This window comes from Monodon monoceros, unplaced genomic scaffold (assembly GCF_005190385.1).
Source record: "Monodon monoceros isolate NGI ecotype Baffin Bay Population unplaced genomic scaffold, NGI_Narwhal_1 Super_Scaffold_10, whole genome shotgun sequence".
Lineage (NCBI taxonomy): Eukaryota > Metazoa > Chordata > Mammalia > Artiodactyla > Monodontidae > Monodon > Monodon monoceros.
In genome coordinates, this window is record NW_021703766.1 from 49790303 (window position 1) to 49809695 (window position 19393).

The window sequence follows — 19393 nt, forward strand, 5'->3', positions numbered from 1 at the left end:
GGGCCTCTAGCCATGGAACAGATCTTGTGGCTAGGGGGTACTGCTTTCTGCTGGCAGGGGTGAGCCAGAGTCAGCCCCTGAGTGTTTCTGTGTGGGTCTGTGGGTCCCAGGATGCACACCCCTTGGCATCCAGCGTCTCTGCCTAGGGGCCTGCTCCAGGCCCCCGGCCCTTTCCCTGCTCCGGTCCCGGGCTCCTTGGCAAAGCTGCCCTTGCTCTGTCAGCCATCCTGGTTCTCACCTGTGTTGCTAGCTCTGTTTCCCGAGCAGTCTGCGGTTTGAAGTCTGCTCTCAGACTTTTGTTTGTATTTAATTGTTGTCTGATTAATAGTTGTGGAAAATTGTACTGGCCAAGTAGATGATACCTTTCCTAACTTACGCCGTGTTGTTGTGTAGAGCGGTGGCAGAATTGCTATTTTAAAGTGGGATTTCGTAATATAAACACGTGTCCAGATTACAGGAAATACTAAGTTGATGATTAATTGATGCTGTGGAGCCGGCCTTGTGGTTCAGATGCTTCCATTTTTGTGATCATCCATCTAGTGAGGTCTCAGCAGGCCCGCGCCTCTGATAATTTCCCGATTGCTAACTTGCAGTTTGTTTTCTGCCCTGTGATACCGGGGCAGGTGGCCATCAGGAGACAATGCAGAGGGCTCCTCTGTCTGCGCTGAAGGTCAGGGTTGCCAGAAGGTGATGAATGGCCTGAGGCTGTCAGGATCTTCTCCAGGTCCGAGAGCCTCTCCACCCTGGGGCTCGGGAACTGTGGGTATTGCTACTTCATCGAGGACTTCTTAAGCTCCTGCCGTTTGTATCATTGTTTTCTTTGTATTAGAGAGGGCTGATATTCAGGTAAAGAGAAAAGTGTAGTGATTTCTTTAAACCTAGGGCGTGAAGATTTGAATCTGTTGACACATACCCAGGGCTTGTCAAAACGTGGGTGATTTCATGTGTAAGCATGTGACGTGTTACCCGAGATGTGAAATAGGTAGCAAGTTTAAATGTGTCTGAGAATGGTTTAGAAAAGTCACTGAGGAAAGAGACCATTGTAAAATTACTAACTAGGGATGGTGAACAGGGGCCATCCTGACCTCTAACTTCTGGAGGTTGACAGCAATAGAGGGGATGGACCGTCTCAAGATTGGCTCCCCAGGGTACTGAGGGCCAGTGGGTTTCACTCAAATGTGTTTCTTTGAGGGGATGGTCGCGGGGGAGACTGGTCTGGACCCCAGCCTGATGGTGGATGAATGTCGAGCATCTTCTGGAACAGTGTGGAGGCAGAAGAGTAGCAGAGGCCCTGGACTTAGACCACTCTGCCTCTTACCACCTAGGACTTCACCTTTCTGAATCTCCCTTTCTCATCGGTATTCTCTCTCCATCCAGTAGCCCCACCGTAAGGGGTTGAAGATTCGATGGCATCATCATTCATCTAATAAATGAGTGGTGGATGTGGGAAAGCATGTAGCCCAGCGCACAACATGGTGACCATGCAGGAAATATTAACTCCAGAAGGGAGGGCAGTGGGCAGGGTCACCACTGGGCTGGGGTGTGTCCAGGGCCTCGAGTTTGGATGGTGTCTGCACTTGTGCCGAGTACGGTGATGGCGCAGCTCCTTCGTAGCTAGGCATCGCACAGCAGGGCGTCCTTGAGGCTGGTCTGTTGACCCCCTTTTCTCTGGGGTGAAAGGGCCCATGTGCAGTTGACAGCTTTTAGGCTATAGGGAATTGATGGCTTCTGCTTTGATGTTCTTCAGAGTTCACCTGCCACCAATCCGGGGCTCCAGAAACAGGCCGACTGCGTTTATCTCGCCTGATGGGTGCCTCTCCAGAGGCATCAATTAGGTGATAACTGACGTTGAGACACTTGGCTCTCAAGAGCCTCCTAATGGACTTCAGGGCCTAGTCCTCTCTCCACTGTCCGCACTGCCTTCTGGTGTTCAGTGGTGGCTCCAGGGTGCTTCCTCAGTGCCCCTTCAGCTGGTCAGAGTTGCTCAAAACCGTGATCTTCAGAAGGGAACCAGGGTTGGTTTGGCCATGAGATCCCATCTTGGTTTTCACAGTGACGTCGTTGTCCTTTAGACCCATGGTCTTAGGGGCGCAACAGTGGACTTTCCTTCCTGGAGAGGAGGAGAACCAAGCTGAGAGACAGTGCTTGGAGTCCACTGCAAGCTGCACAGTACTTCCTGTGCCAAGGGGTGGGGAGTGAAGGGTGGAGGGAGTCATTCTCTCACTTGGTACTTTATATCCTCCATGTTATTATTTAATTGAATTTTAGCATTGCTTTTTTCCTTACCTAACACTGTACACCAAGCAAGTTCCAAAAGAATCGCAGAGTTAAATGTAAAAAAAAAAAGTTGTAAAAGAACAAGAAGGAAGAAATAGAAGAAATAGAGAATATCTGATCTAGAACAGGAAAATCCTCTCTAACCATAAAAACAAATGAAGACATCATAAAGAAATTGATGGGTCTTGAAAACCTAAAATTTTTGAATTATGTACTTCCAAAAAATTCAGTACACAAAATTAGAAAACAGATAACAAAAGGGAAAAAACGTAAAGATGTATAACATTAACATAGTCAGTTCCTTAATATTCAAGTACAAAATGAGAAGAACCACTGCTATAGGAAAATGAACAAGAACACGAATAGGAAATTCACAGAGTAAGAAATACACACGGCCAAGAATCTTTTAAACTTAACTAGCTATCAAAAAACATAATTGTGGGTTATTCCTAACAGTGAAAACTTGGAAAAACCTAAATGATTAACAGTAGATTGTTTTTAAGTTACTGTGTATTTTGATGTCTTTAAAATCATGTTGTAAAAAAACAGTTAATGATTTACGTTCACAACATACTTTGTAAATGAAATGGGTGGGTTAAAACAGTGTTCTCTCCATTTTGTTAAAAAAAAAAAAACTAAGATTCCAGAGTATACATCAAAATGTGGACAAAAGATATCTTTGTCTGATGTGCTTCTGTATCATTTTAGTTTTTACAAAAAGCAAATATTTTTACACTTTTAAGTGAAAAAGAAAATGGGCCAAAGTGGGTTGAAGCATCTAGGTAAGTCAAGAGTGCTTCAGCCCTGTTCCTGTCTCCCAGTGGGTGCCTCATGGACTCTCCCCTTCTTTCCTCAAGTGCAGTCCTCCTCGTTCTCTGCTCTCCACTTCCTGCTCCTAAGACACCTGCTTGTTTCTTCTCAGGACTGAGCACCGAAGGCATCTACCGGGTCAGCGGGAACAAGTCAGAGATGGAGAGTCTGCAAAGGCAGTTTGACCAAGGTAAGGCCACAGCCCAGCCGAGCACCGGAGGCCAGTCAGGGCAGGCGCAACAGCCGGACTGCCAGCGGAGCCCCTCGGGGGCGCTCCTGCCACACAGCCCCAAAGCCAAGGGGTGCTGGCCGGGTGACTGAGAAGGAGAAGGGGTTTGGGCCCTGTCAGCAAACAGAAGTGTCATCCCCGCCAAACCTGCTTCAGCTGGGCTGCTCCCACACCCCACCATCCAGGCACTGTTCCGGCCCGCCCTGGCCCGCGCCTCGCTCACCAGGAAAGGGCCTTGCTTCCCTTGGACTGGGCTGTGCAGGGGTGAATCTCAGGCACATGATGTAAAGGTTGGGTTGAGATGACAATCCCCTTTTGCCAGGGCCACGGGAGTACCCTCCTCACAGAGTCCCTGCAGGAGAGAAACGAAGCAAGGGAGCCTTTTGTGATGAGCGGAGCCTTGGGCCCCAGACTCCCGAAGCTGAACTCTCCTGAGTTAGACTGGCTCTTGGCAGGGACTTCTGTCTCCTAAGCTAGATCAGGTCTGAGAGGCCTAGAGCCAGATGGCCAAATCTATCCCACCCTAACCCAACAGCCAAACTGTAACACCCACCAATGCCAGAAGCAAATGAGCCAAAGCAGTAAAAATTCACAGATGTCACTGACCAAAGAGGAAAGGAAGCTGGGGATCAAAGCAGGGTCCAACTTAGCATGTGACTGGGCCTCAGGAGACCAAGCCAGGCAGCCTGTGCGGGCCTGCAGGAGCCAGCAGCTAAGCCTTGTGCGCTGGGAGCAGGCGCCCCACCCCAGCACCCAGGGGCCCATAGCACTTCGTAACACCACAGTCAGTCTCTGCTGGCTGGCAGCGGGAGGAGGTGACCCAGGAGAGAAGGAAAATGTGCGTTAGTCTTGCAGGATAGGAAGCATGAGGTCAGAGTGAGGGTAAAGCCACCCTTGGGTATACACTTGATTATATGCCAGAATCTGTAACATGGGTTACATACAACCCCCCAGTAGAAACAGTTGATATCTATCAGTAGATGATTTGTTGCGATCAGAAATGCAGTAAAGTACGTAAAGAAAAATTAGAGACAGAGGTCAGAGGTATCACAAGCTGGAAGGGACCAGCAAGGGGAAAGTGAGCCTCGTTGCCCGATCACCACAGGAGCAGGGACGGAGATGGCAGCCCAGTTGTTGGTAGCATTTTTGTAACCTTCCAGGAAAAGGGAGCTGGCCTTTTGGGAAAGCGTCCTCCTGTTTTCCCTGAGTGCGAGGGTGTAAGGAAAAGGTAGCAGCACATCCAGGCCAAACAAGGGGAGTTGGGTGGCACCGAATGGGGGGGTGCAGCTCCTCTACTCTAAGGCTGACCTTGGAAGGTTGGGTGTCAGCCTCTGTCTGTGAACCTCAGAACTCTCTTTTCTTCTTTTTTAGCAGCACCCAGGGGTGCCACCTTCTGTCCAGTCTGTGATGATCCTGAGTCCCTACCCAGCCTCCAGGCCTGCCCTGGGCAGCGTCCCTGGGTCCTCGTTTCTCTGCTTATCCCCAGCGCTGAGTGTTCCTTGCTTCCGCCCAGCTTACATTGATCTGGCCTCACTCTCCCAACTTCCTTTCAGATCACAACCTGGATTTGGCAGAGAAGGACTTTACAGTGAACACTGTGGCAGGGGCCATGAAGAGCTTTTTCTCAGAACTGCCAGACCCCCTGGTCCCATACAACATGCAGATCGATCTGGTGGAGGCACACAGTGAGTAGTGGCAACCGTGTGTAGCTTGTGGGCCCCTGGCAGCGCCCCAGGCGGACTCTGTGTTGGGCAAATTGAGGGAGGGGGTGCAGCGCCTTAAGAATGGGTCCTGCCCTCAGAGAGCTGACATTTGGACTCTTGGAACTGAGATGTGAAGGACGTAAGGAAAGGGGACTAGCAAGGTGGCACCGAAGGGGCTGACACATTAGACCCCTGCCTTGGTTGACCAGAGGTGCTTCTCTGAGGGTTCTGTCAAGAAAGTTGCACGTGGCCCCAGAACTCCGTGAGCTGAGAGCCTGGTTTTGATGTCGGACTTGGGGCAAATCTCTGCTCCGTTGCTTGTTCACAGTGTGTGCGTGGCTAGCGTGACCTTCCCTGTCCCTTAGTTACCTCTGTTGCCATCCCTCCTCGTATTTATTAAATGAGATTCGGAGAGGTCTGGAGGCAAGGCTGTGTCACAGACCTGTTAGGTGGTAGGTGTATTACTTTCCTTTGCCCTCCTCTCGCTCACCCCTCTTCTCCCAGCTCTCTTAGAAGGAAATTAACGTGTGGTGCAGAGCCAGATAGCCTCTGAGGAAGCCATCCTCTTGAGGGAAGGGGACAGCTCCGATGGCCCTGACCAGATGGTCACTTGAGGCTGCAGCAAGTTAGCATCTCTGGTTTTAATGGTCACCTTGCACGCCATCCTGCCTGCCCCGAGAGCTGTTTCTGCCCTGGCTTGCCTCTCTCCAGAGGCATTTGTCCACCATGTGGGAACCTTCCCACTGGGCAGCCTTTCCTGGACTTCATGTAGTGCTCTAGGCGGGGGGCCTGACCTCTCCAAGCTTTCCACGGGGTGACATTTCTGAACTTTTTTAGCCAAAGGCAGCCTTCTACTTTGTACCTCTGGTGGGGTGGGCCAAGACCCCAGAAGCAGCCACTGCTGTGCAGCTACAGAAGGGAGTGTCTTTGCCAGCGACCAAGGGGGTGGGGAAGTGGAAAGGGAGCTGTGTTCCTGGGACCCCAGCACATTAGTCTTATCGTGCCACTGCCCAACTCAAAAGAGGGAGTTTTAAGCAAACACGATTTACTCACAAAGCCGATGGTGTGGGCAGAATTCTGGGGGCTGTCACAACTTCGCAGGACTTTTAAGATGTGGGTCATGGACTCTTAGTGGCTTCGGGAAATAGAGGTGCTGACAGAAGCCCAACTATGGAGGGGTGTCCCTGTCAGAACCTGACTGCTGTCAGTGCTGCAGAGCCCCCAGAGTCTCTGTTCTGTGGTCTGCCTTTCCTGTGATGTTTGTTTCCACAGTCTAGGTGCCGCCTTCACCACCATATTTTACACACACCATCTTAGCTGATTGAAATTGTTCACATCCCCAATCTTATCCAAGCCCACAGGGGTGGGTAGAAGCACTGGCAGCTTCTGGGACTGTCATAGGGTTCCTTGGCCTTCTTTCCCCTCTACCTTCTCAGGACAGGAGTCTGGGTTTCTCCAGATGACTTAGGGGGTGGGGACAGGTGCCAGCTTCTGCTCTGGTCCTACCATGCGAAGATAGAGGCCCTCCCAGCAGTCACTTCTCTAGCAGGCTCCAGGCTGGCTCAGATGTGAAACACATGGGAAATCTCCATCCAGAGCCAGCTTTCTTTCCATGTAAGCTAAGCTTGTCTCTGGGCAGAAGTTGGGAAGAGAAGGTGTGGGCTGGTACCCAGCTTGCTGGAAGCCCAGAGATTCCAGACAGCGTTTGTCTTGACTTGGCGCCATCTAGAGGCTTGTAGAGTCCTGGCACCCCGCAGAAAGAATCCCATTGTTTCTGCGGGAATTGCTGACATAGCGTCTTTTTGTTTGGGGAGGGTCACAGGGGGCAGGAGAGGAAGGTGTTATTGATAGGGAATCAGCTGCCTTCCTACAGCAGCTTCCGCCGCCTGCCCCTGCTGAGGAAGGGAGCTTCTTGCTGCTACTGCAGCCTGGAAAAGGGTGGAGATTTTCCGCTTCCTCTTCCCATTGTGTGTTTCCTGTGCCCCAAGCTAGTCAGCTGGAGCTCCGTTGTCTTGAACCTGGTAGAGAGAAGTGTATCTCACTGACATGGCACCTCTCACGGCCTTAACAGTTGAGTTAAGAGTGGGGCTGTGTGTGCCAGAGCTTAACTGAGCCAGAAACACCAACCAGGCAGTGCCAAAGTTAGTGTTAAGGGACATGATGGAACAAAGATTCTCATGCCCAAAAGTAGCTATTCTCAGCCTGGCTGGGTTTCCATGGCAACGTCAACTTGACCAGCTCTTTCCACGTAATACCTAAGAGCTGTTGTGTCTGTGTGTGTTAAGGGCTTGGAAATGGTTTCCGATCCCATCACAACAAATATCAAGGTCACTATCAAAGTGTTTTGTAAGCTCCAAGATTTCACAATATTGAACATTGCTGAAATTCTGCCTACAAATGGAGGTTTTCGTGACTGTTCACCAGTTATTTTCCTACCGCGTTCAAGGTGATGTGTGGGAGACTGAGAAAGGAATAGCAGCCGCAGCCCACACTGCGAGGGAGGGCAAGCTGGGCGCGACCTGTGCCGAGACGTGGTTCCTGCCCTCCCCGGTGCTCACTTAAGTTCTCTGCCAGACAGCGTGAAGCAACCTGAGCTGGAAGTGCAGAAACGCAGTAAGGAGAGAGGAAGGTAGAAGGCCTCGTGGAAGAGACGGCACCTGAGCTTGGCTTCAGAGAGGACCAGGATTTCAGGAGGCAGCTAGAGGGGGCTTGAATTCCCCGTTCTGTCTCGTCCTCACGTTTCACCCCAGCCTTCAAGAAACAGTATCATTTATTCTTGCCCCGCGTCTTCTCTCCCTCTCACAGCCCCCCCAAAACCCCACCACCACCTATCCGGAATCCCTCTGGTCCAGCAGTCCCCGCACACCCTGTCCTATGTCTTTTGTGCCAGGAAAGGCCCTAGAGCTGCCTCTGTCTTGGTCCAGAGGCTCTGAGCCTAAGGACCTTTGGCCTCAGAGCCTCGTTAGCCCCCATAAACTGCTTGTGAGTTCTGTGTGTGCATTTAAGTCTACAGAGAAGACCATGGTCTTTCATCAGATTGTCAAAGGGATGGGAGTTGCCTGGCAGTCCAGGGTTAGGACTCCACACTTTCACTGCCAAGGGCCCGGGTTCGATCCCTGGTCAGGGAAATAAGATTCCACAAGCCACACAGTGTGGCCCACCCACCCCCCGCAAAAAAAAAAAAAAAAAAAATCATCAAAGGGATATATGAGCCCAGATGGTTCAGGATGCTGGCTTATTGTCTCACCCTTTCCATCTGTAGATGAGACAACTTAGGGCTAGAGATTAATAAATGACTGACTGGCGAGGTCGCCAGGTGAGCCAGTCTTGCTGCTCATTGGGCTCTTGTTCACATGCTGCCTTGTGATATTGCTAATTCTGGGATCCTGCTTCCTCTTGTCTGTCCAGTTAGCTGCTTAAGAGCACGGGGGTGTTCCTCATCTCCTAGCGTGTGCCAGGCCCTGCGTGGGACAGGGACAGATGGCAGCAGACAGACACGTGTGCAGTCCCTGCCTTCATCTGGCGGGTAGGAGACATTGCACAGGTTACTGCAAGGTCGTACCTCCGGGAGAAGGACACCCTGAAACTTCCGTTCTGGGCCCAGCAGAGGGAGAGTTCAGCCTTGGGGTCATTTCCCACCAGAAGGACACTGGCAGCTGCATGCACCGCTGAGCGGTTGTGACCTGCGCCGGTGTTTTCCTTTTCTGGTGGTGCAGGTGTGCAAGGTGGTCAAAATCCATCAGGGAGTTTCCTCTAGGCACTGGGTTGAGCGGTAGCAGATCCAAGCCTAGAGCCTGGTTGACAGCCTGGGTACCAGAGATGGCAGCAGAGTGACACAGCCAGGGCAAGAGCAGTGTTTGGGATTAGGGCCCCTGACACCAATTTGTGTGACCTCGGACCAGCATTCTTACTTCTTTGGGCCTTGGTTTTTCTGTATACTGTGAGGGGTGTAGCAAGCTAGCCTCTGAGGTCCCCAGTGGCCTCTGGCTATCCTCTCCTCTTTTTAAATTTATTTATTTATTTATTTTTGGCTGCGTTGGGTCTTCGTTGCTGCACGTGGGCTTTCTCTAGTTGCAGCGAACGGGGGCTACTCTTCATGGCGCTGCGTGTGCTTCTCATAGCAGTGGCTTCTCTTGTTGTGGAGCCCGGGCTCTAGACGCGCGGGCTTCAGCAGTTGTGTCTCACAGGCTCTAGAGTGCAGGCTCAGTAGTTGTGGCGCACAGGCTTAGTTGCTCCGTGGCACGTGGGATCTCCCTGGACCAGGGCTCAAAACCCGTGTTCCCTGCCTTGGCAGGCGGATTCTTTTTTTGTGTGTGTGGTACGCGGGCCTCTCACTGTTGTGGCCTCTCCCGTTGCAGAGCACAGGCTCCGGACGCGCAAGCTCAGCGGCCATGGCTCACGGGCCCAGCCGCTCCGCGGAATGTGGGATCTTCCCGGGTCGGGGCTCAAATCCGTGTTCCCTGCATTGGCAGGCGGATTCTTAACTACTGAGCCACCAGGCAAGTCCTGTCCTCTCCTCTTGCTCCAAAGTTCTTGGGACCTCAGTTCTAAGTTCCCTGGTCTGTATCCAGACTTCGTCTTTATTTTATTTTATTTTTTTTTAATTATCTATCTGTCTGTCTATCTAGTTAGTTATTTTGGCTGTGCCAGGCCTTCGTGCTGCAGCACGCGGGATCTTCGTTGTGGCGTGCAGGATCTCTTAGTTGCAGCAAGCGGACTTCTTAGTTGCGGCATGCGGGATCTAGTTCCCCGACCAGGGATTGGACCCAGGCCCCCTGTATTGGGAGCACGGAGCCCTACCCACTTTACCACCAGGGAAGTCCCCAGACTTCGTCTTGATTCAGCTGACCTCACATGCCTCTCGTGAACCTGTATTGATGTCTCAGTTGACAGACACATGGTTTTAAAAGTATGGTTTTTGGGGCTTCCCTGGTGGCGCAGTGGTTGGGGGTCCGCCTGCTGATGCGGGGGACGCGGGTTCGTGCCCCGGTCCGGGAAGATCCCACATGCTGCGGAGCGGCTGGGCCCATGAGCCATGGCCGCTGGGCCTGCGCGTCCAGAGCCTGTGCTCCGCAACGGGAGAGGCCACGGCAGTGAGAGGCCCGCGTACCGCAAAAAAAAAAAAAGAAAAGAAAAAAGTATGGTTCTTTAGCTGAGGAGGCCTGAGCCCTATAGAGCCCTTCACCCCTTTCAAAGAGGATTATTGAAGCTGGCGAGGGCTCTGAGCGTGGTGGCAGGCAGGTGACCCAGAGCAGGAGTGCTGGACTTGGAGACAGAGCTTGGTGCCCACCACTCCTTCCACTCACCAGCCTTGTGTCCTTGGTGTTGCCTCTTGAGCGGGTCTTCTCAGCCAGCATGTGGGATAAACCAGCCCCACCTGCCCTCTGGTGGTGGGAGGACGACACAAACAGCAACTGTGAAATCGCCCCGCCGACATTCCTGCGCTCTCCAGAGGTAAGAAGTCATTGGTGTCGTGACTACCATGAAAAGACGGCCGGTGTGAGTGGGTCCCTCAACGCTGGTGGTGGTGTGCTTGCTGGAGGAACATCGAGACAGAAGGACAGGTCAGATCAGAAGGCTGTGCGTGAGGTGGACCTTGTTCTTCATGGGGCTTTGCACCGGGAGGCTTCCGGTTGTTCCCTTCGCCGCCCTCCCCTCCGTCTAGGGCCTTGTTAGGCACCTTGCTGGTGTGCTACACCGGGAGGGGGAGAGAGGCTGGCGTGCCTGAGGGTGGCCCTTGAATCACTGTCCGAGCAGGTTCTGTAATCCCCCTGGCCCGCCGCCCGGAAGAGAGAGACGGAGCAGCCGTCCTTGTTGCTCAGCAGATAGGAAGGAGAGGGGCCGTCCCGGGCAGGCAGTGCCATTAGCAGCCCCATTTCCTGCGTCCAGCCAGGAGGACGGGTGAGGCTGGGCTCTTACTTGAAGGTGCTGCTGTTCGTACACAGCTGTGTTCTTGTCGTGCGGGCGCCTAGAAGAGGCCTCCGGAAGCCGCGTCTGGAAGGGCGCAGCTATTCTAAGTGAGACTCAGCATGCCCGTGCGTCTCGTGTTTTCCAGGACAGTTGTTCATCCCTCCACCCCTGCCCCCACCCTGAGCCGTTTCCTTCTTTTAAGTAAACTTTTTATTGAAACGTAACAGTAAAGGATTTTGAAACTCAAGGCCAGACAAAAAGTGTGCCCTTGAAGTTGAACCCTTACAATAAGTCTTGGGTTCAGAGAAATGAAACTGATAATGGCGCCACATAATTAGTTCCTGTGGGGGGGTTTGTAGTCATCCTCTAACAGACAGATGTTACCAAAACACTGTTTTTATCAAGCCACGCTCTCAAGTCAAAACGTTCACCGGTTTCATGCTCATTAGCCTGCCAGCGAACACTCTCAGCTCCATGCCTGCCATCTTGGCGGCCGCCTCTTCCACTGGTTCCCTGAAACTCAGACTTGCTCCCAGGTGCTTGTTGTGTGTCTGGCTGTGAGCTCTTCATTTCATGGTGTGGTGTTGCCAAGTAAAGGAGGCACTGTCATGAGCCTCTTTCATGGGCAGGGAGACTGCCGCTCAGACGTGTCACTCCCCCGAGATCACGCAGCTGGTTGGTCTCAGAGACGAGATCTAGACCACCGCACAGCCCTTCCTCCCTGTACCTCCCCACACCTCCCCGCCAGCCGTTTATGTTCTGTCTGTCCTTCTGAGTCTAGCTTGAGGCTCCCAGACTGTGGTGACCCTCTAGGAACATCACCTCCTACAGAAGTTCTTAACTAGGAGACCAGAGGCTTCCTAAAGAATATGCGGGTCTGGGGAGTCTGTGAAGCTCCAGGAATCGTAGACAGGGCTGTACACAGTTTATTTGTGGGAGAGGGTCCAGAGCTTTCATCTATCCTAAAGGAGCCCATGTCCCCAGACCAGTTAGGAACCATCATATTTCTTAATGAACAACCCCCTGTCCACCTACCCCACAGCCATCAGTTGTGGGAGAGCTGCCATCTCTTCATGGGATCCTCCTGTGATTTTTATGAGCCCTGGAGTCCTAGAGATAGCCTTCAGTTCCAGCAAGTGGCCTCAGGGATACCTTCCCATGCTCAGAGAGATCTCTCGACCAACTGGTTCCAAGTGGTCTCTGGACCATTTTTGTCCCACTGGCCCAGGGCGGCTCTCCCAGACAAGGCAGGCCAGGTCTACTCAGGAAGGGGAACCAGGGCCCCAGGGAGCACAGCGGTCCTCACTCAGACTCTGAAGCCATCTGGAGAGGGTTTGGTTCCCAGACCAAGAGGCTGATGTCTGCAACCTCTCTGGGCCTCAGATTCCTCATCCTTGAAGTGGGGTGATAACAGCCCCGGCCTCGTAGGATTGTGAGGGCTCGCCGAGCCAGGCCTGGCGTGGATTAAGCGTTTCATTTGGGTTAGCATATTTTCCCTCTCTCAGTACATTAGGATTCCGTGATGGGCAAACTCTGGGCAGTAGTGGGGGAAGGGGGTATGTCGTCCCTTTGATGAACTACATAAGAATTCCCCCGCTGTTTCCATCGGCTCCTCCAATAGGGAGATATGTGGAGGGTCCCTGTGACTCCAGGAAAAGGACAGAGCCCTGGTCTTGTGACAAACTCCCTCCCTAGTCCGTCTGTTGGCGTGGGTGGGTGGCAGCGCTCACCCGTCTGGTCAGGAAGCAGGCAGGCTTTCTGCATTGGGATGCCTGTCTCCAGGGGCAACCGGATGAGCAAAGAACGGTGTTCTTTATGGTAGATTCTCTCTGGATCGTGGAGTCTCGGGTAGGGGGGGGCCAGGAAGCCCCAGGCGTACAGCGCTCCCCTTCAGCAGGGGCCTGGGACACGGAGGTGGGCCTGACCCCTAGCCCCATGCCACTGCCAGGTGTGCCAGCCTTGGGCACCGGCTTGCAGGGAGAGGATGGGGTTGGGCTTCCCTCAGAGAAGGTAGAGTATACAGCGTACTCTTCCCTGGCCGCCAACCCACCAGTCTGACCAAGTGCCCAGGACCAGTATCTGCTTTGAGCCCCAGGCCCACCAGCCTTGTCTTGGTTTTCTCTCTCCTCAGAAATCAATGACCGTGAGCAAAAGTTACACGCCCTTAAGGAGGTACTCAAGAGATTCCCGAAGGAAAACCATGAAGTCTTCAAATATGTCATCTCTCACCTGAACAAGTACGTTGCAGGGCTTGCTGTTTGGTCTTCCCTCCTTTGAAAACCTCCAGTCGGGGCCAGTTGGCTGTAGAATGTGGCTGAGCAAGGCTCCGTCCTCAGCCTGCTGGGCTGCTGGCTCCTCCACCTCGGGTTCCTGTCCTGGTTCTGTCTGAGAGAGGCCTGCGTGGCCCCCCGCACACCCGAAGTCCTTTCTCCAGGATTCGTGTTTCCTGACTGGCGTGACAGCACGCTGGGCCGAGACAGGTGTGCGGTGTAAGAGAGTGAACTGCACTCAAGCAAGTGCGGGAGCCACAGTCAGGAAACCAGTTAGCTGCGTGGTTCCCGCATTTACTCACACACACAGTAGGTTTGTTTTCCAGTCAGACCTATTCCTCTCCTGACAGAGTGGTGTCTTATGAACCGTGGCTTGGGATACACACGCTTCTTCTCTGTACAGCCAGAGCATTGCCCCGCTTTGGGGGCCTGCGGGAGAGTCCCTGAGGCATCCTGTCCACCCACGGGGCTGGGGGGGTGGGGTGCCTCCCGTGAGCTGGGCCTCAGAGCCGCGTGAGGCACTGGAACAGAGGACGGGGCGTGGAGGGGCTCGGGCCTCAACTCGCAGGCCAGGGCCCTGGAGAGCTGTGCTGGGGCCTTTTCTGTTCTCGGGCTGCGGGTGGGCGGGCCAGGAGAGCAGCTGGCGAGGCAATGACCATGAGCACAGTCGGTCGAGATCCTCGATCAGGCCTGCTACAGGGCTCTGACCTTGAGTTTGGTGTCGCCTGCAGAGTCAGCCACAACAACAAGGTGAATCTCATGACCAGTGAGAACCTGTCCATCTGCTTCTGGCCCACCTTGATGAGACCCGACTTCAGCACCATGGACGCCCTCACGGCCACACGGACCTACCAGACAATCATTGAGCTCTTCATCCAGCAGTGCCCCTTCTTCTTCCACAACAGGCCCATCAGCGAGCCTCCCGGCGCCACGCCCAGCTCCCCCTCTGCCCTGGCTTCCACCGTGCCCTTCCTCACCTCCACACCTGTCACAAGTCAGCCGTCACCGCCCCAGTCGCCTCCGCCCACCCCCCAGTCCCCGATGCAGCCACTGCTCCCCTCCCAGCTTCAAGCCGAACACACGCTGTGAGCCCCCCGAGGCCCAGGGCGAAAGGAGACACGGTCTTCTCTGTTTGTCGGGGTAGCGTTTGGCCTTGAACAAAACCGGGTCTACTGGGGGCGGGGGTGGGGAGGGTGTCCCCTCTCTCCTCTCACCTTCTCGACATCTCAGCGGTAGCACCACCAGCCAACAGTCCGCCAGAGGCTGGGCCGTCCAGTGCCCTGAGCCCCAGCACTGCAGACCTGGGGCTGGCTGCAGGCCACAGCCGGGGCCCTGCCCTTTGACTTGGACCCTTTTGAGGACTGAACTAGCCAGGCAGCGACCCTGTGGCCCTCCACACGCTCACTGCTCCCCGGACCCCCTCCCCCACCTGTCTGCGCACACCAGCCTCAGGGCGTCCGCCCACTGGACAGAGCACGGGCTTTGGCCAGGGGAGGAGGAGATTTGGGGCTTCAGGCTGCCCCAGGACGGGGCCGGCAGCCCCTAAAGAGAACACTTCCCGTCTGTTGCCGCTTCCCACCTTCCGTATCTGCACCTCACCCCCGTTGCCCGTGCAGCCTGTCTAGCAGCCTCCTTGGGAACATGTAGGCCACGGCTCTGCCATCCCGAGGTACAGTGCTGAGCACAGATCAGAACAGAGGGAGGGTAGCTTCGTGCCTGGACCGAGAGAGGGTGTCGCCGCTTCCACCCCCCACGCACCCCCTCGTCGCTTCACAGGCTTTGGGGATGCGTTCCCTTTAAAACAGGAACACGAAGAAAAATGGGAAGACCCCCTCCAATGATTTTTAAAAAGAAAAGGAAGAAAACTACAGACGTCGAGATGTAACTCTCTCCCCACCTCTGCCGAGAGGCAGACAGGTGGACGCGGACCCCTGTCTTGGTGACAGCGGAGCGGGGGTGCCTGCCCGGGGGTGGTTGCCTGAGAGCCTTTTGGGGTCCCACTTACGTCCTGTCACTAGATGCCCCCCACCACCCCAAGAAGACAGTTTGAGCCCCTGGTGGGAAGAGCTAGGGAGACCAGCATAGATACTGGTCTGCCTTGGAACACACTACAATGCTCCAGAAACGCTGCTGCTGCGTGCGTGCGCGCGCGCAAGGTTGGGGTGGGGGCAGCTGGAGGGCGCCAGGGTGCACTTGGGGTTTGGTTCAGTGTGTTTGGTGTTGAATCATTTTCATACTGCGCCAGCAGGGGTATTTGTGGGAAGTGGGCCGTGTGTGGGGAACTCTTGAAGTACGGTGGTCTGCTGGTGCCATGTAGGGCCATCCTTCAAGCTCCCAGGCTGTCAGAGCCCAGAGGAGCTAAAGGTACAAAGACCGTGAGAGTCGTGAGGAGGGCATCGTGCCTGCCTGACACCATCCTCCTCCCGTGGCCTTCCCCCGCCCTTCCTGGCCTTTCCACTGGCCCCTGAGAACCCTTCTCATTCCCACCTCCGCCCTCCAAACACAGCAACCGTGCTAAGGCTGCTACAGATACTGGCTGCCCCCCATTCCCCGTGGCTGGGCCATGGCCTCTGCAGTGAAGAAGCCTGACACTAAGGTACCCTGGGCGTGGGGTGGAGGCCCACACGCTGCGTAATCCTCTGGGGTCTCTTTGCACTTTAAGAAGCAGCACCTGTGGTGTGTTCCAGGACGCCCTGGGTTGCCTCAGCGGGGTGACCTGACAGAGTAAAAGATGCCTCGGAACAATCCCCGCCACTCCCAGCCCCAAACGCTTCCTGTTGGCTGTTGGAGGGCGGGGTAGGTAGGCCCTTTGCTCACTGACTTCTCTGGATAAGCTGGATATCTCACCGTTTCTAGTTTGACAAAATAAGGTGCTTGGAAAAACTAAATTATCCCTGCAAGTTTTACCGCCTCCTTAGGGATACAAGTCAAAAAACAAATCCAAGGTACATGAATGTCTTAGGTAAATGTTGGATGCCGGATTTCTTCTGTTCTGGTGGATCTGTGCTTCATGCTTTATAGGTCGGGGCTTGGCTGGAAGGCAGTGTTTGTGTTTAGTTTTGACTGAGGTGGTCAGACTCATGCTTCTCTGGCCCTCCAACTCCCTCAGCTCTGAGCCCCAGGCAGGTGAGGAAATGACGCCGTTAATCTCTGCCTTTTCTAGGTCATGCTCACCTACTCCCAGTCAGCCCCAGTTTGGGGTGGGGGTGGCCTGGGGCCACTGTCCCATGTGTGAACTAAAACAGAAGTGGCCCGGATCCCTCCCACTGCCCAGTCTACACTACCACCCCTTTGTGCTGGCACACTGGGCTAGCTGCAACCTTGGCTTTGCACCAGGAACTTCACAAGCCCCGAGCTGTCCTGCCTTCCCAGGCAACTCCCACCCTGAGACTGCACAGTCCTTGTAAGTGGTAGGTGATTTTTCTGGATGGGGAAGGGACACGGTAAGGGCGAACGCCTGTGCATTGCATCATTACCCATGTGGGAGTAGCAGAGACCAGGCTTCCACAGGTTAGCCTCCGGTCCCATGGTGCCCCCGGCCAGCCAACCTGGGCAGCTGCAGGGATCCCCTCACGTGCCTGCCCCCAATGTCCTGCCAGGGCTTTAACTGTGCAGGTGCGGGCTGGTGGCTCATGCCCGGAAAGCCACAATCGGACAGGAAGCTTCAGGGGTTCCTCTTTGTTTCCTTTGCTAACTCAGTTACATTTTCTGCCTCTCGGGCTGGAGGACGTTCATCCCGAGTTGGCATTGGTACCAGCAGCAGTGCTGGGCCCTGGGCTTTGGCCTCTGGGGGTGGGGGTGGGGGTCATCATTTGGACCAAATGGGCACTTGGAGGGGACCCACGAAGGCGAGTGTGGGAGTGTGTTGGGGCAGGCTACCCGTAACTGGAATGCTTCCCACCCCACACCTCCCGTTCATCTAGTGTGTTAAGCTCTGGAAAGTTAATCTGACAAGTCATTCTCATGTGAGCTGCACCACGGCTCTAGGAATTGAGGGAGTGGCAGGCATTAATTCACTTTTGCCAAAATGGGTGAGCATGTCAGTGGGGGTATGGGGCTCGTTCGGTGCCTCACAGCAAAATAGCAGTGTGCCCGGAAGCTCTCTCCCTGTCCGGTGTTCTTTCTACATCCACAAGAGTGTAGGCACCAGGAGCTGGAAATGAACAGCCCTCGGTTTTAAGTATAAGGCTGATTCTGGATCTGCAGCACCGATGGTTCCACAGAGGGAAGTGGTCCAAGGTTAGGAGGCGTGGCTTGTGAATTTGCCCTCAGTTCTTGGTTGTGTTGCATGTGGGTATCACAGCACATTTATTCCTGCGTTCTGTCAAGTTCTTCCCATCACTTGGCATTTTGAGGAGGAATGTGAAATACTGAGTGCTGTTTCCTGGGTTTTCCTACATCCACTGCCATCTTGGTCTTCCTGCTTAAAGCAGAATGCATGCTGCAAGTGAGATTCTTCTAGCAGAATGTGTGTGTCCTTGCCAGGGTGGACAGGGGGTGACAGCATAGGGGCAGCACACCGGCCAGGAGGGGCTGGGAGAGCACAACTTCCCTCGTCCTTGCATCTTGGCTCCTCCGGGGGGGGGGGGGGGGGGGTGACCTAGAGAGACGCCATCCCCTAGGCCACGGGTGTTCCGGCCTCAGCCCTGAAACTCGGAAACCAGTCAGCTGCATTTGTAATCTAAGGTCATCTCCATCTGTGCCCTCCCCAGTCCCTTCCTAAGAGGAGACCTACACTGCGGGGGGATGTTTGCTGGAGGAAGTGTTGGCTCTGCCACTGAGGGCTCTGCTTTTCCAAGAGAAGGAAGCTCCAGGGATTTGGGTGGGTTGCTGTGGACCAAGTTCCTTCACACCACCTTCCTCGTGTGCGATGGGCATGGTGTGCCGCGGGGCCTAGGAACGGGCCCAGCTTGCTGGGGACAGTCGCGGTGCTCGTTCCCTGGCACTGCTGGTTTCCGCAGACAGTGGACGGAAGAGTTGCCCTCACTCCAGTTGCTGGGCAGGTTCAAGCCGCTCGTTCGTGCTTAGGTGAAAGGACGACTGAGTCGTGTATGCCGAAAGCCCAAGTCACGTCCGTGACTGCTGGTGATCGCACCAGAGAAGGCCTGGCGTGAGGGGAAGGGCCACTCTCGTCTAAGGTCCCGGCCTGGGCCCGCCACCGCTGTCTTTAGAAGGGAAGGATTCTTCTCACCACCTCCTCTGAGAGCCATCTCTCAGCCGGCCGCCCGCCTGCAGACTCCTCGAGGGTCAGAGGCGGCTGCCTGCAGCTCCTGCCCAGCAGCCCCCCTCGGCAAGCTCCAACAGCAGTGATGTTACACTTCAGTGTAGTCGAGACAGGGCGTAAGTTATTGTTTGCATAAAAAAGAATCATGTTCCCTGTGTACATTTAAAGAAATTTTTAAAAAGTCTGAATTGTTGGGAATAAAACTTGTTTGAAAATTCGGAATAGTGCTGCTGCCAGCTTATTTTTCTGGTACTTGTATTTTCACATGTTAAATGATCTTTATATATGTTGAATTAACAAATATTTTGAGTTTCCTGAGGAAAAAACAAAACAAAACATTAATGGTATTGAAATGTGTTAGTAGTCTGGCTGTGTGCCCAAAATTCTGTTTCGCAGCAAAAGTGAAGAACTGTATGTAAAGAAAGTATAACAATTATTTCTTTGTGTTTTAGGGGCTTTAACCAGGACATCCTCTAGTTGGTATTAGGAATGTTTGCTTAATTTCCAAACTTTTTTTTTTAAACACGTGGGTTTTTTGAGGCTCCAACCTGATTAGTGCATGGTCAGCCATCAACTAAGGCTGAGGCATCTCTGACTGAGGTGTTTTTGTTTGGTTTTGTTTTTTAAAATCATGTATTTGCTACAGAGTATTGTACTTGTCTCAATGGGAATGGTGTAAAAAACTGAAAAGGCCTTATGTGACATGTATCATAGTTAATAAATCAATCTTGTAAAAAACCAAACCTGAGAGAGATGAAGGTGGCCCCTCCTCCCCGGGCCCTGAGCACACCCACCCCGGGCAGGCCAGCAGGCCAGGCTCCGGCCCCCTCAGGCCCCGTGGGGACGCTGGCTCCATCCTCAGACCCTCGGGAGGAGCGCGGTGGGTCTCTGGCCATGGAGGGAGAGGGTCCCACAGCACCCCAGGGAGCAGGCATTCTCCAGCAGAGCCGGGCCCCTGGGAGCAGGCATT

At 54.0% G+C, this 19393-nt stretch overlaps 1 protein-coding gene across 1 annotated transcript in view; it reads left to right on the forward strand.

Moving 5' to 3' along the window:
* ARHGAP35 (Rho GTPase activating protein 35) overlaps positions 1 to 19166 on the forward strand; it is a 118655-nt gene extending 99489 nt beyond the window's left edge. The window contains exons 4-7 of the mRNA XM_029211604.1: positions 3200 to 3277; positions 4870 to 5001; positions 13061 to 13166; positions 13931 to 19166. Of these exons, the coding sequence (XP_029067437.1) occupies positions 3200 to 3277; positions 4870 to 5001; positions 13061 to 13166; positions 13931 to 14288 (674 nt within the window). The 3' untranslated portion in view covers positions 14289 to 19166. The remainder of the gene's footprint in view (positions 1 to 3199; positions 3278 to 4869; positions 5002 to 13060; positions 13167 to 13930) is intronic.
* Positions 19167 to 19393: the final 227 nt, after the last annotated feature.